This window comes from Callorhinus ursinus, unplaced genomic scaffold (genome assembly GCF_003265705.2).
Source record: "Callorhinus ursinus isolate GAN/ISIS: 27379988/994484 unplaced genomic scaffold, GSC_fseal_2.0 scaffold121, whole genome shotgun sequence".
Classification (NCBI taxonomy): Eukaryota; Metazoa; Chordata; class Mammalia; order Carnivora; family Otariidae; genus Callorhinus; species Callorhinus ursinus.
The window spans coordinates 426,118-443,451 of NW_027397183.1; the positions used below are offsets into that span (position 1 = coordinate 426,118).

Sequence of the window (17,334 nt, forward strand, 5' to 3'; positions counted from 1 at the left end):
TCTTTGTGACCTCTGTCTCTATAGTCTTTTGCCTTCTCCTACCTTCCATTTCCTTCTTCACTGAGCCTGAACTCCAAGCTTGCTTGCTTCAACTTCTCTCATTAGGACTCTGTCCCGACTCTCCTCCTTCTTTAGCGCTGATCCTGAAAACTTCCAATCTTGGCTCAGTCTAACACTCCATCTTCCCTGTCTGTGCCCATGCCTGAGCTCCTAAAACAGCTAGAATGCATTGGGATATTGGTGCCATTACAGATTTATGGTCTCTAGTCTTAACAGAGCTTACGACACTATTGAGGAAATCCTTTTCTTGCCCTTGGTCAGCCATCTCTTCCCACTCCCCTCCATAGATAAATCTTAAAAAAAAAAAGATTATTTATTTTAGGGGCACCTGGGTGACTCAGTCAGTTAAGCATCTGCCTTCAGCTCAGGTCATGAACCCGGGGTCCTGGGATCGAGCCCCACTTTGGGTTCCCTGCTCAGCAGGGAGCCTGCTTCTCCCTCGCCCTCTGCAGCTTTCCCTGCTTGTGTGCACTCTCTCTCTCTCAGGTCGTGATCTTGGGGTCCTGGATCCAGCCCCATGTCGGGTTCCCTGCTCAGCAGGGAGTCTGCTTCTCCTTCCCCCACCCCTGCTTGTGCTCTATCTTTCTCTCAAATAAATAAATTAAATCTTTAAAATTTTTTTTTATTTGAGAGAGAGAGAACATGAGTGCAGGGTGGGGAGGGGCAGAAGGAGAGGGAGAGACAGAACCTCAAGCAGACTCCCCGCTGATCTCACAACCCTGAGATCATGACCTGAGTCGAAATCAAGAGTTGGACACTTACCCAACTGAGCCACCAGGTGCCGCACCACCCCCACCCAGCAGAAAATCTCTAATTCATTTTCCCAATCCTGTTCTCCTTAGCTAATGCCCTTATTACAGAAGTTATTAGACACATACTCCCTTCTACTATATTAACATCTGCAATCATCCTCCCAACTTTCCCCCTCGAACAAGACAGTTATCTAAAGCTAAGATTTCTCTACTTATGCTTTGATCTTATTTCCTTTCTACTTCCTTCAGAATCTTGTTCCATCACCAGTCCTCTCTTTTACCTTCAATCTTTCCTTCTTTGCTCGTTCTTTTCCTTCAGTTTCAAGTCTCCTTCCTAAGAAAGTCTGTCCTTAGCCTTGAGTTTACCTCTAGTTGCCAATCCTCTATTTCCCCCTTAATAGCCAAACTTTTTGAAAGGAACTTACACTTACTATCACCTCTTCTTCACCTCTACTTATTCTTCAACTGGCTGCAATTCAGCTTTCATCCCATTCTCCTACCTGAAGAAAACTGCTTTCACTAATAATCGTAACGGCAACAGTATAGCAACTTTCATCAAGCACCGGCCATGTACCAGGCACTGTTTGAAGCAGTATTAACTCGTTTACTCCTCACGACAGCCCTGTGAGGCAGGTATGATGGAAAACCTCATTTTACAGATGAGGAAACAGAAGCACTGAGAGGGTAAGTAACTTAGTCAAGGCCACATAGCTAGTAAGTGGCAGAGTTAGGATTCAACCACAAGAAGTGTAGCTCCACAGCCTCTGCTCTAAACCATTACTATAATACGGTCACGAATTTTCTTCTGGTTGCAAAATTCAATGACATTTTCCAATCCATGCTTTATTTGATCTTTTAGGACACTGAAGCATTGCTATTTAAGAGTCCCATGCTCTACCGACTGAGCTAGCTAGGTGCCTGAATCACTGCTATTTAAAATGATTTCTTTTACTTCTCTAGTTGTTCTTTTCTTGGTCTTTCTCTGCTCAGAATGGCCCAGAATCCCCTTTCATTTTACTCTATACACATTTTCCAGGGGTGATCTTGGCCTATTTCCCCAGGTTCACCTAATGGTGTTTAGCTGATGGTACCTAATTTTTTAGATTGCTGGAGTTATTTCCATAAGGACTAATAAATCCATACCTCTCTCCTAAGTTGCCAATTTGTGTATGCAACTGCTTGCTGAACTTGGCTGTGCATATGCAACTCAAATTCAACATATCCCAAGTTCGAATTATCTTCCTTCTTCTGCATTACCTAGCCTAGAAAATGACATCATCAACTATCTGGTCACCAAAATAGAAAAATCTATACCACTAGTCTCCCTTCTGTCTCTTGCTCTCCCTTGAATATATCAGCCTTTTTTACCTCAGGGCTTTTACATGATGTCTCTTCTGCCTTCTTGCTGGGTCTACCTTTGGTCTTGTCCTTTAAATCTCAGCTTAAATACTTCCTCATAAAGCCTGACTCTAACCACTCGCATCTAATTTGACATCCTTATCTGCACTGTCGTCTACCACAGTAACCTGTTTGCTCCTTGATAATGATCATAATTGGCAATTATTTGTTTATATTTTCACTGTTTAGTCCTTCCTGCCAGAGGGTAAGTTTCAGGAAGGCAGAAACCAAGTTTGTTTTGTTCATGGTTGTATCTCCAGCACTTAAAATAAAACTAGGTGTTCAAAAAATATTTGTGGAATGTTATATGAATGACTAAATCCTCATCCAAATTCTGTTGATTCTACTTCCCACATACCTCTTTATATCCTCTTTATAGGAAGGAATCATGTCTTATTGCTCTTTGTTTTTTTTACTGCCTGGCACATGGAAGGTGTTCAGCAAATGTTTATTGACTGTAGGTATACAACTATCCAGTAACAAAAAAAAAAAAAATCAAAGGGATTAATATAGGTTATTAAATATAAAAAACTAGAAAAATGTCCCCTCTGTACTTTTATTCCCTTTAAGGTGGTGTCCCTTCAGTAGATACCTTTTCCCAGTCTACAGTACTTTGAAGATACTATCTACGTAATCCTAGCATTTCCATGAAGTTAAGGTCAATTGTTCCTTGTTTTCTAGCTAATAAGTGGAAAGTCAGATGGATGAAGTGGCATGCCGGAGACCATCTCACTGTTGCCATTTGCTCACACAAATTCCTTCTAGCTTCGTACACTTTGTATTTTTATTATTTTTTTGTGTGCTTCATGTACTTTCTTAGCCTCCCTTACTCTTTCCCACTAGGGAATGCCTTCCAACCTTCTTCGGTTCAGGCACTGCACAAGGAGTACTTTCACAGACATCTTTTTGTTATAGGTAAGGATTGGGTCTTACGGTCTTTTTGTGGTCTCCACAGTAATAAATCATACTGGTCGTTGGGACAGTCCTAGAAAAGCTCTCAGATGGTAGGGTAAGCCTGGCTGCTTCTCATCCGTTGCCTAAACTTTTCTTCCTACTTACTTCTCTTAGTCAAATGAATTAGATACTGGACATAAAACCAAAATGCTTATTTCCTGGAGCACAAAGGAAAGACTAAAACTGAAACTATTTCCTAGCTCTTCCCCCTAGTGTCTTCTTTAGGATATCTCTACAGAATTTTGAAAAAAGGACGAACATACAAAAGATGTGATGGTCTTCATCTTCCCTCAGGCACGGTCTGGCTACACTGGTCCTGTGAACTGACTGCTCACAAGGAGCAAGCGGGAGACAGACACCAGTCTTGTCTTTGGGCTGCATGTGAGCTTGTGCTAGCATTGTAAGCAGCCTTGGGGTCCTTCTATAATTCTTGTCCCTCATTTCTGATACCACAGATTTGTCTCTCTTGGGCTTATTTGAAATAGTTTACATGAGAGCTATATTGTCAGGGCCTCTGTACTCCATATCTTTCCCTATACAGACATGTGCATGCTAATCATATTAGCAAATCCTAAATTCCTATTCAGAGTGTTACATTTTTAAACTCATCTACTACCTTTGAGAGACTGAAATTTTTTTTTTATTCACTGATTCAATAAACATGCATTAAACATTTATGTGCCAGGTTCCACGCTACAGACACTGGGGAGAGAAAGACAAGTAAGATGTAGTTTTTGACCCCAGGGTCCTCAGGGAGCTCGTGAGTTAATGAGGAAGTCAGAAAAGGTAGCAAGTAATTATAATCATTACAGGTGACATAAGTCCACTGAGGTGGGAGCAATTAATATCTTCTAATGATGGCCAGAAAAATCTGGAATTGGCAAGAACTGAATATCTCAAGAACAGGCATTTTCTAGATAAACAAGAGGTGAAGGAATGTCCTGACTGACAATAGCTCTAAAACTTTAAATAATTCAGTAGTACTGGAGGAGAGACACAGAGAAAGACAGCAGTAGTCAGGCCATGGAAGGTCTTGTACACCATGCTGAGTTTGAATGTTTTTGGGAACCTAGTGTTTAACTTTTTTGACCTTCTTAAATGTTATCTGAAATTTCAAAGTAGCTATTTCTAATTTAAAAATAGTTAGGCTATTGCATATGTGATTTATTTATTTTTTAAAAGATTTTATTTATTTATATGAGAGAGAGAGAGTGCACACGTGAACAAGCAGGGGAGGGAGTGAGGGGCAGTGGGAGAAGCAGACTCCCCGCTGAGCAGGGAGCCCGATGCAGGGCTCAATCCCGGGACCGTGACATCATGACCTGAGCTGAAAGCAGACACTTAACCGACTCAGCCACCCAGGTGACCCTGCATATGCTTTTTAAAATTGTGCATTTTCTCTGATCCTCCTGCAGCATAATCTCAGAACCTCTTTCCTCCAGATCCCTGCTACAGGCAAGGAATAGACACAGATGGATTCATGGTAGATTCTAGACACTGGTTTACTCAACATTCATTCCAATGCCTTTCTAGCATGTCTTCTTGTATTACAGAATCTGGAAAGCCAAATATTCTTTCCCAGATTTCCTTGAAACTAAGGTTCTGAATGTACCTAGGTTGTATCAAATTCACATGCCCATGTGAGACCTCAAATGCAGAAGTGAATAACATGGGAGTGTGGACAGCACTTGGGACTGTGGCCACTGAAGCAGTCCTACTATCTGATCCCTGATGTCACAGGTCCCCCGTGGCAGTGACAACTTCAGTGGGGTTTTCTCCAGTTGACTACTGTGTTATGATTGAATGTTACTCTTCACTACACGGCATTCATTTAAGGTTAACAGCCTGCTTTCCTAAAAATTCTATAAACTCCCTAATGCCCTGGAATAAATCACTTTCTGCTTTATATTAGTTAGAGCAGATTCTGTTTTCTGCTATAAGAATCCTGATATAGCAGGAGAGTGAAATGAATGGATGTGTATTTTTTTTGAAAACCTCCAGTATCAAAGTGCCAATATATTCATTACAGGTGGCATATATATGTTCATATATATATTTCTGAAGTAGTTCTGGAAGGACTTATAGCTGACAGATTATTGTTCATGGTTTTTAGCACAGAAATTAGGGCTCTATGATCTGCTCTTGTATTTAAAGATGTTTTTTAAGTTTTTATTTATTTATGTAATCTCTACACCCAACATGGGGCTCGAACTCATGACCCCAAGATCAAGAGTTGCATGCTCTACCAACTGAGCTGGCCAGGTGCCCCGCTCTTGTATTTAAAATGAACTTTTTTTGTGTAAGGAGAGACACTGATTCCTAGAAAGCTTTTCTTTATCTACTAATTTTGAATGTTTTATGTCACTGCTCTTTCCTAAAATATGTATAGTCCCTAAAGAGAATATTTATCATTACTTGAGCAGTGGTTTTTTATCTTTTCGGTCATTTGACCCCTTTGGAAATCTAATGAAAGCTTGTGGACAGTTTTAGCTCCAAACACACATACAAATATCTTCCCACAATTCTATATAAAATATCAGGAATTTTAAATTTAAAGACAACTTTCCCCATCCCTTACTCTCTTGAAGTTCATTCACTAACCTAAGGTCAAAAACTCCTGCTCTAAAATCATAGAAGTAGTTTTCAAAGCCAGTATTTGATATTTCCTAGGATGAAGGGAAATTCAATTTAAAACCAGACTGTTTTTAGAGAAATAACTTGCTATATTTCCCACAATCAGAAGTTTTAAAATAGTTGTTTTTCAAAATTAGAAAATGATAAACAATTATTTCCCCCTCCCCACCACATACACACTCACCATGTTTTGGGCTGAGAATGGGAAATGGATCTCCTAGTTTCCAGAAGAAGTACATGAAGGTCAACCACAGGAGACAGGAGAAGAGCAGACGCTGTTTATGCACTAGGAAGGAGGAGAAAGACTATAAGGTTAAATAGTTCTATATTAAAGAGCTTGCTCTACTTACAGATACGGAATCACACTGACTAATATTTGGCTGGCTTGTTCACTTGGCAAATGAGTGATGGAATAATACAGTTTTTAGAGAAAGCATCCTAATCACTGTAAGAGGAATTTGACTGAAATTAAGATGTGGGTTAAGTTAAGGGAGATATTATAGCAGAAACCCAGAAATACAGCTGTAGCAGCACAAATTACCTAATCATTCAACATTGATTTTCTGCCAAACTTTTTAAGATGCTGTGTGTGAGGCATCCCCAAACAACAGTCGGTACTGAAAGTAACGCAGAAATGAAGCTCTCCACAGCCTCAATCCCCACAAATCCTCATCTCAATCTATGTGCTGACACGAGAGGGTAAAATACTCACGTTTACAAATACTCACATAGTCGGATGTTGCTTACAATAAAATAGCCAATGTAAAAAGGCACCATGAAAACCAGGATCAGAAGGATTACACACAGGTTCATTTTCCAGTGAAAATAACGGGAACTGAAATAAATATCAAAGAATATCACTAGGAGGGGATAAAGGCAGCAACTTTCATTCTCTTTAGTCTTCTAAAAGATCTCCTACTCTTTGAACTCAATACCGAATGTATCCCACCCAATAAGTCAAGTAGGCTGTTACTGTCTGCTTCTTTATAGAGATTAAAGAATATATTATAGAGTTCTGAAAAGTATATATGAACATCCTAACTTCCTAAGAATTTTACTTATTCAAATGAGAATGCTAATGCTCTAGTTATATTCATAGGCAGTGTATAGTAACAGAGCAACATATACTATTACTGGTAGAAAATGACTGTTGTTTCATGTACCACTGGGAGTCCCGTAATTAAAAGAAAATAAATGTTAATAGTAATTGCTAAAAATAGCAACATGCTATAAAGACTTAAATATTTCTTTTGCATCTTCAATATAAACATTTGATCTGCATGACTACTTTTATTACTGCTTATAAACTATATTTTATGAATTGATTAAAATATTTTTAGGACTTTTTTTTTGATGCTTTGCCTTTTATTCCCATGACTTATGCATTCCATAACTAGAAGCCTGTATCTCCCACTACCCTTCACCCATTTTGCCCAATCCCCGACCGTGGACTTTTTTTTTTTTTTTCAGATTTTATTTATTTATTTGAGAGAGAGAGAATGAGAGATAGAGAGCACGAGAGGGAAGAGGGTCAGAGGGAGAAGCAGACTCCCCGCTGAGCAGGGAGCCCGATGCAGGACTCGATCCCGGGACTCCAGGATCATGACCTGAGCCAAAGGCAGTTGCTTAACCAACTGAGCCACCCAGGCGTCCCGTGGACTTTTTTAAACAACAATTTTGTTGAGATATAACTCACCCATTTAAGGTGTACAATTCAATGGTTTTAGTATATTCATAAAGTTGTGCAACCATCACCACAATATGTTTTAAACATTTCATCACTCCATAGTGAAACTGTTCCCATTAGCTCTCCTTCTCTCCTAACTGCCCCAGCCCTAGGAAACCACCAATCTACTTTCTGTCTCTATGGATTTGCCTATTCTGGATGTTACATGTCACCTTACATCTGGTTTCTTTCACTTAGCATAATGTTTTCAAGGTACTTCATTCTTATTTATGGCTAAATAATATTCAGTCAATTGTATGGATATGTCACATTTTGTTTATCCATTCATTAGTTGCTGGACATTTGGACTGTTTCACTTTTAAGCTATTATAAACAGTGGTGCTATGAACATTTGGGTAAAGCTTCTGTGTGGACATGTTTCATTTCTCTTTAGGTATGTACCCAGGAGTGGAATTGCTGGGTCATGTGATAACTATTTAATTTTTTGAGGACCGTCACTATTTCCCAAGTGGCTGCACCATTTTACATTCTCCCCAGTAGTATAGGAGGGTTCCAAATTCTCCACAGCCTTGCCCATACTTGTTACTGTCTTTTTGATTATAGCCATCCTGATGGGTGTCAAGTGGTATATCATCATTGTTTTGATTGCCATTTCCCTGCAAATGGCTGATGATGCTAAGCATCTTTTCATGTGCTTATTGGCCATCTGTATCTTATTTGGAGGAATACCTAGTCAGATACTTTATCCAGTTTTCAATGTGTTGTCTTTTTATTACTGAACTATTAAGAGTTCTTTATATATATCAACGTCTCTTATCAGGTAAGTAATTTACAAAAATTTTTTACCATCCTTGGGGAACCCGTTCACTTTCTTGATAGTGTCTTTTGTATTTGCTGATTTTAAACTTATACTTGGGCCTTGTTTCAAAAAGTTAAGTAGTTAAGTGGCTTATGAGGATATATAAAATATAGGATGATGAAATAAACTGTAGGAAAAGAAAGTAGGAAAAGAAAGGAAAAACATGGGAAAAGATAGGTATAAAAGTAGGCCAGGCCTGATGACTATTATGAAAATGCACACCACAGAGTTCTAGAAACTTGGTATCAGTGTATCATAAATTTAGCTTGAAGCTTCTTTTATAAGTGACATTTTATTGGAACACTGCCACACCCATTTGTTTATACATCGCCTATGGCTGCTTTCACTCTATAACAGCACAGCTGAGTAGTTGTGCTGGAAACCGTATAAACTACAAAGGCTAAAATGTCTATTATCTGGCCCTTTACAGAACGACTTGCTGACCTCTGGTTAGAGAGCAGTGAAAGTTCCGGGTTGTGATTTATTATTTGTAATTAGCAAGTAAAAGAACACTTGTTTATTCTTGATAGTCATAGGCTATGTATCCTGCTCATCCAGAAAAGGTTTGGATTATTAAAGAACTAGGTAAAATAAGAGTCAGGACATACTTTGTTTTATCACACTACAAATTATTAATTTATCAAGAGACATTATCAACTCCGATTCTCAAAGGAATCTGAGAATAATGTCTCTCTGCAAGTCTCAAGTATCAGGAGTCTGAAACAAGTTATATAGCTTAGCTCAGCACTGATTCCTGATTACAGAGTCAAATGCCACTTTACTAAAAGATTTTTCCATGCAGTGATAAAAAACTACAAAAGTCAACATAGAATAGCTGATGTACTCTAAACACAAACAATGGTCTAAAAGAACTCAAGCTTGCAGTTTAACAAGCAAGAAATATTTTGGACAGGCTGTCTAGTAAACAACAGGTCTGTTATATGGAGGGGAATAGGAGTTGCTTTTAAAAAATGCTTTAAACAAGACTAAGTTCAATCAGAATTGACCGTACCTGTGAAATCAACAAAGGTAACCTAAATTAGTGAGAGCTGGAGTTCAGACTTCAGAGAAGCCCATACATAACTAACTCTGAGGAATTCTGATCTTTTCAGGTAGAGATTTTTTTTCATTAGCACATGTGAAGGGCCATTAGCAGGATTCAGAGTAGAGTAGCCCGAGAAGAATAAAACTTCTAGGAGTGAAGCCTGGGACCTAGGCTCTCACAGCCTCATTCCCAATTAGGTCTTCAGAGCTAATGGTCACTTCTTTTTTTTTCTTATTTCACCATCTGTGTCAAACCAGTTACTAGGTGATTGGGACCCATATTTGCTATGATTTTTAGTTACTGAGACTAAACTAACCACACGGTGGATTTTTTCAGCTATGGAATTCAGGTAGGTCTTCTACCTGATCACACAATTCTCTTCATGAGAAGAGCTAATTAGTACTCACCTGCTGTTCAATACTTTTAAGATTTCAAAGATGATGAGCTCAAACATGGTGCAAGAGAATGCAAAAGTCACAGAGAAGATCACCTGTACCACATACTGACGTACCTATTAAAAGTCAAATAGAGAATACAAGTCACTTCCTTGAGTGAAATATTGGATGAATAATCTGGTCACAAGTCAGAAAACTTAATAAAAAAATTCTTAAGTCATTGGAAACAGGGCTATAATAGCAACTTGCCTGGAGCTTAAAAATAGATGGAAGTAGGTAGTATTTCTAAATCATGGGGCACTAATACCATCATCCTCTTGTGGATGGAGAATTTAAAGCACAAGATGAAGTGACAGGGTGAGAAGTAGCACTTAGAATTCCACAACCATTGAGCTTATCACTAAATGAGGATTAATTAGGAAATGTCCAGTCTTGGCTGGTGTTTCTATGAACTCATGGCTTAAGAACCAGACCAATCTTAAGATTTTGGTATTAACTTAGGATGACTTAGGTCATTAACACTGAAGGTCAGATACCCAAATGAATGGGAACATTTATGAGACACTGTAAATTAGATTCTCTTCCAAAAAACAACTGTCTGCTGTTGTTCTATATACTGATATTATTAAGGCATGTCAGTTTTGCTCCTGGGCTACACAGGACTTTTATTTTTTTTTTTAAATCAACTAAACCTAGTCATATTCTCCAATTTAATAATTATATAGTACTCATTTGGCTAAAACTTCCTATCTTGGAAGTGAACATGACCTTTCTTGAACAGAGGCATTTTTCTTGTCCATTTTATTTTATTTTTAAAGAGCTATTTATTTTAGGGGCGCCTCGGTGGCTCAGTCGTTAAGCATCTGCCTTTGGCTTGGGTCATGATCCCAGGGTCCTGGGATAGAGCCCCGCATTGGGCTCCCTGCTCAGCGGGAAGCCTGCTTCTCCCTCTCCCACTCCCCCTGCTTGTGTTCCCTCTCTCGCTGTCTCTCTGTCAAATAAACAAATAAAATCTTAAAAAAAAAAAAGATCTATATATTTTAGAGAGAGAGAGAGAGAGAGAGCACGCTTGCACAGAGGGGAGAAGGGCAGAGGGAGAGGGAGAAACAGAATCTCAAGCAGACTCCATGCTGAGTGCGAAGCCCAACAGGGGACTTGATTTCCTGACCCTGAGATCATGACTTGAGCTTAAACCAAGAGTCGGATGTTCAATGGACTGAGCCACCTGCTTCTTGCCCATTTTAAAACAATCTAGATACATATGTAGCAGTATAACCAAAATGGTCTCTTCTTACCTCATAGTCCTTAAACAGTTGGCGCATGAAGAAAAGCCACCCAAATCCAAAGAAAAGTATCTGGAGGAAAACGATCAAATGTCAATATATATAATCTTTTGAGAAATGCCCAGTACAGACTATTTTAAGATAAAAGGTCTGCTAACCAGACAATTAACTTATTTCAGAGATTAAAGACAAGATCTACTTATTAAAGTCCATAACACTGGGAAAAGATGTTAAAATGCTCTTCAATTTTTGAAATTATCCATGTTTTAGAACATTGTTTATGTTAGGCAAAAATGAAAGTATATATTTTTTCCTGCAATCTCATGACTATCATTTTAGCTAGAGAAGCTAGCAAACAAAAAAGGAGCCAGTGAAACTTGCTTCTTATATTAGATCCCTGTTTGCAAGTATTTAAAAAAACAAAACTTTATGGGAAAGGAGTTAAAATTAAAAAAAAAAAAAAAGGAAAGTGGTAGAAAAACTGTTGGTTTTTTTTTTTTAATGTATTTTCTTTCATGGAGCTTTCTTAGCTTCTCCACAATCCTGGCTAATTTATATAAAGTGGTTTCCATCTCAGTGTAAAGCCAAGAGACTGCAGGATCCCACTTTGTCAGTTTTGGTTCAAGCCAGCATCAGACGGTAGCCACATGACAGCACTGTTCAGTGTTCTAAAAGCTGGTTGTTTGTTTTTTACTGGTGAGCAGAACCTTCTCTATATACACACATGCACACACTCTGACACAACTCCTCTTTTCTTCTTTTTTGTTTTAAACAGTTCTGTTTTTTCTTTAAAGTAATCTCTACACCCTGTGTGGGTCTCCCAACTCACCACCTGGAGATCAAGAGTCAGATGCTCTACCAAGTTAGCCAATTAGATGCCCCATAACTCCTCCTTTCTTCTGTTAGGAACTTTAAGAATAAAATTCTTTTATGCCTTCCCAGGAACTTTAGGAGGAAGCATAAACTCTTGAGCATGGTTTAGAAGACTCCTTCAGCCTCTTGTTGTGTCCTTCCTGCCCACCAAACTCATATTTTCAGCCACATGGAACTGTCTATGGTTCTTTAGGCACAGTATTCTTTCTTTCATACCAAGACCTCTACAGACATTGTCCTCTGACAGGAACTTCTCCCTTAATCCCTACAGGTCTTAATCATCACTACCTCTGAAAGGCCTTCTCTGACCTCTCAAAGATATGTTGCTCTTTGCATATAATCCTATTCTATCCTGTATTTCCAAAGCACTTGCCACACAGTTTTGTAATGTCTAATTTAAACACATTTTCATAGATATTAGATTGTAAGCTCTGTGAGGACAAGGATGTTTGAATGTTAATCTGTATTCTCAGCACCCTGCACAATGCCTGGCACATGGCAGGCGTTCCATTAATGTTTGCTGAATAGGTAAATGGTCCACAGTGAAAGAAGGTTTGTTTTTAAGGAACACTCAACCTCAATTTTTGTTGATAACTTATATGTGCTGTGCTAAGTGCTGGGGTTACAAAGATGAGTAAGACAGTTATCACCCTCAAGGAACTTGAGGTATAGTGGTGAAAACACTAAATAATTATACTGTCACATGGGACATGCAATGATAGAAATATATACATAATATAAAAAAATATGGGAAAAGGGAGATCAGACAGGTATGTAGAGAGTTAGGATGGATTTTCTGGAGAATACAGTACCTTAGCTGAAGGAGATTTTAATTTGGGGTTACAATCTTCTATCAGGTGCAAATTTGGGGGTTATATGTATTTTTCTAGAGAGAGGTTCTAAGGTATTTATCACACACTCAAAGGTTTCCACCACCCCTAAAATATTAAAGAACTACTCCCTTCAAGGGTGAAAGAGCAGCAGGTAGGCAAAAGACAGTGGGGAAAAGCCAGTCTCTTCAATAATGGTGCTGGGAAAACTGGGCAGCCACATGCCAAAGAATGAAACTGGACCATTTTCTTATACCCTGCACAAAAATAAACTCAAAATGGATTAAAGACCTAAACTGGAGACCTGAGACTATAAAACTAGAAGAAAACACAGGCAGTAATCTCTTTGACATTGGCCTTAGCAACATTTATTTAGATGGGTCTCTTCAGGCAAGGGAAACAATAGCAAAAATAAACTATTCAGGGGATGCCTGGGTGGGTCAGTTGGTTGAGCATCTGAATCTCGGTTTCCGCTTAGGTCATGATCTCAGGGTCATGAGATCAAGCCCTGTGTTGGGCTCTGTGCTCAGCATGGAGTCAGCTTGAGATTCTTTCTCTCTTCCTCTGCCCCTCCCCTCACTCTCACTCACTCGGTCTCTAAAAATAAATAAATAAAATCTAAAAAAACAAACAAACAACAAAAACTATTGGGACCATACCAAAAAAATCTTTTGCACAGCAAAGGAAACCCTCAACAAAACAAAAAGACAACTTACTGAATGGGAGCAGATATTTGCAAATGATATATCCAATAAGGGGCTAATATCCAAAATATATAAGGAATTTATACAACTCAACAACCAAAAGACAAATATTCCAGTTGAAAATGGGCAGAAGACCTGAATGAACATTTTTCCAAAGAAGACATCCAGATGGCCAACAGACTCATGAGAAGATGCTCAACATCACTAATCACCAGGGAAATGCAAATTAAAATCACAATGAGATATCACCTTATACCTGTAAGAATGGCTATGATTAAAAAGACAAGAAATAACAAGTGATGGCAAAGATGTGGAGGAAAAGGAACCCTTAGGCAAGGTTGGTGGGAATGCAAACTGGTGTAGCCACTGTGGAAAACAGTATGGAGGTTCCTCAAAAAATTAAAAACAAAAACACTAATTCGCAAAGATATATGCACCCTTATGTTTATTGCAGCATGTTTGCAAAAGCCAAGATATAGAAGCAACCCAAGGATCCATAGATAGATGAATGGATGAGGAAGATACGGTACGTGTGTGTACACACACACAAACATGCACGCGCACACTATGGAATATTATATGGCCATAAAAAGGATGAGATCTTGACATTTGAGACAACATGGATGGACCTGGGGGTATTATGCTAAGTGAAATTAAATCAGACGAGAAAGACAAATAACATGATTTCACTTATATGTGGAATCTAAAAAACAAAACAAATAAACAAACACCAGAAACAGACCCATAAATGCAGAGAACTGATGGTTGCCAGAGAGGAGGGAGTGGGGGGATGGAGAGAATGGGTGAAGGGAAGTGGGAGATACAGGCTTCCAGTTATGGAATGAACGTCACGGGGATAAAGATACAACCTAGGGAATATAGCCAGTGGTATTGTAATAGCACTGTATGGTGACAGATGGTAGTTACACTAGTGGTGAGCACAGGGTAACTCTCAAGATTGGCAGATTACCATGTACTATTTTGTATACCTCAAACTAATGTAACTTAGTGTATCAACTATACTTCAATTAAAAAACAAAACAAAAAAAATTGTTTAAAAAAGAATGAAAAAGAGAAAACATTAGAGAGTAGCCTAGAGAAGGATGTGGGGAAAAGGGAAAGTTTATAGGCCAAGGGGAAGAAAGTAGTAGAGTAAGGGGGTGGTGAACACATGTGAGAAGGAACCGACAGGACACTAGAAGAGGAGCTGTTGCGTCTGGTATTTTTGCCGTATAACTAATTTGCCATAAGGCAATTTTGCTGTAAAAGAAAAAAATAACTAGTTGACAGTTTGGTTTCATTTCTCCATCCATACAGTACCTCCATTTTTATATTACATAAATCTTAGCCCTCATAATGGTCTATACAGTGGCACAATTTTGTACCCACATTGACCACAGAACTTTGATCCATCGATCAACGGGCATGTGACAATGCACGAAGAACAAACAACACTGTAGAAGGCTTTCACAGTGCAATGCAAATATCAGTTACAAATATACATCCCAGTATTTGGGAAATGATACTTCTCTTAATGAAGGAAGAAATTTTAGGGAAAAAAGAAAAAAATGTGATACCAAATGAGGAGCAATTCAACAAGCAAACAAACAAAAAATGTATAATGCTATGAATGAAAGACTGAAGACAAGTGCTTAGGTACAATCCACAAAATGAAATAATTTTATTTGCATAGTATTGCCATGAATCTACACTACATATTTTGAATGTATTCAAATGTTTTGTATTTCACAATAAAGTCTTTTTAATTTTGTTATTCATTTTTCACATTTCATTATGTCCTTTTAAATGAATGTCCCATTTTATTTTTGGTGAGTTTATCTTTTACGTAAAGTTGCCTTTATGGCCAATTAGTTATGTGGCAAAAATACTTGTGGCACAGATGCTTACAGGGAAACCGAATTGACAATGTTCATAATTGACTATGATTAGCAGCAACTAACCTTTATTGACCATTTACTATATTCCAGGAACTCTAAGTACTTAGAACTGTAATCTCATTAAATCATAAAAACCTAAAGTATGTGTGATTATCCTCACTGCAGAGAAAGCTAAGGTTTAGAGAAGTTGATTCATTTATAGTAATTGTCAAAATCAGGATCAAATCTGAAGTCTGTATGGCTGATTCCAAAGCTTGTGCTTTTAAGCACTCTATAATAAGTTGCACTAAGATCAAAGGCACAGGTAGACTGGATGACCTTAAGAAGGGATAAGGGCACTTTTTTTTCTGACATGGGAGGAAGGCGGCTGGGAGCAGTTTTAGACACACATAACTCCTTAGATTAAGACCTAGGATGTGGAAGGAGATGTGGAAGGAGATTTTTGTCTTCACTTTTATTGCTACAGAGGAGGCAAGGTTATCTGCTAAGAGTTTAAGTGATGAGGATGGAAAAGGGGGCTTTGAGGACAGTGATAAAGATTCAGAGAAATTATGAGGGGAATGGAACCAACAGCTGATTATTTCAAGAAAAATAAAATGAAGTCTGAAATATTTATTTAATTAATTTTATTTCTTAAATAGGCTCCATGCCTAACTTGGGGCTCAAACTCATGACCCCGAGATCAAGAGATGCATGCTCTACCGACTGAGCCAGCCAGGTGCCCCAAAGACTTCATTTAAAACCTTTCAGTTCATACAAAACAGGAAAAATGAGGAAGAGGGGTTTCTAACATAATTATATCTCTATTTACTAGGCTTAATATTTACTTAATATTACTATCAGCAGCTGATTTAGATGCTGGAGGATACAGCAGAGAAGAATAATCTGCACCTCATGAAGTTTACATCTAACAGACACAAATAATAGTGATGGAGGCTAAGAAGAAAATAAAACAGGAAAATGGGATTGAAGGTGGCTGCAATGGGTGCTACTGTGATAGGGGTAGGGAGTCAGGACAGACCTCCCTAAAGTGACATTTTTACTGATACCAAAAGAATGATGAAGTAGCCACATAAATATATGGTCAGAGAACAGTCCGCACAAATGATTCTTTGGGTCTTACTTCCTCATTTGTTAAAAGCATTAAATATTTAATATTGCATGTGAATGTCTGTGTGAAAGTTATAGTATTATATAATGTAAAAAAAATCAGAAAGGCACTTTCTTGCTTCAACTTATTATATCAGTGTTAGAAATCTTAGAGGCTACAATGCCAAATTCCTCACCCACATTCTATTTTAAAAGGTGAGTAAAAAAAACAATGCTACTGAAATATTGTCATTTTTCTTGAGTTGGTAGTAGGGCTAAAAACAAACCTGAATTGTCACAAAAGGCAATTAGCCTTAGAAAAATTAGAAAAGCTTAAGAAAAGTTAGAAAAACAAGAGAATAACGTGTCCAGATTTTTTTGCGTTAATACATTTGAATATTATGCAGCCAATAAAAACAATTATGAAAACTATATAAATGATGGTAAATTTTAAAAGTTATCTTATTAGAGTATTCCTTGTTTCATATTTTTTAAAATGTTGTAATTAAAGTTTTTCGAGGGACATGGACAGTGCTCTGTTCCAAAGACAGAAGCATTAGGATGAAGGAATACGAAAACGGGATCAAAGATTTAGTTTCATTTAAACCCTCAAAAGGAACTGTTTTTCTGTCATTTGCCACTTGAAATATACTCTAAACTACTGGGTAAATGAGCGGGGGGGATCAATAATTAGTCTGAGCTTCTACAAATAGTAACAGTTGGCCAGCAAATAATTGTGTTTAGTACTTGTACTTAAAGGCGGGGGTGATGAGGCCTGGACAAAACAGGACCTCAGTGCTATGGTGAGCGCTGTGAATTGTGTAAAACTGTTGAATCACAGACCTGTACCTCTGAAACAAATAATACATTATA

General features: G+C 38.1%; 1 protein-coding gene across 2 annotated transcripts in view; it reads right to left on the reverse strand.

The window, feature by feature from the left end:
- Nucleotides 1-17,334, reverse strand: part of GPR89A (G protein-coupled receptor 89A) — a 56,355-nt gene that overhangs the window by 37,262 nt on the left and 1,759 nt on the right. The window contains exons 2-5 of one of the 2 annotated variants that reach the window (XM_025858475.2): nt 11,080-11,139; nt 9,797-9,900; nt 6,527-6,633; nt 5,983-6,084 (exon numbers count right to left, since the gene is read on the reverse strand). In XM_025858475.2, coding sequence (XP_025714260.1) covers nt 5,983-6,084; nt 6,527-6,633; nt 9,797-9,900; nt 11,080-11,139 — 373 coding nt within the window. The remainder of the gene's footprint in view (nt 1-5,982; nt 6,085-6,526; nt 6,634-9,796; nt 9,901-11,079; nt 11,140-17,334) is intronic. The other variant, XM_073889880.1, reaches the window with a different exon arrangement.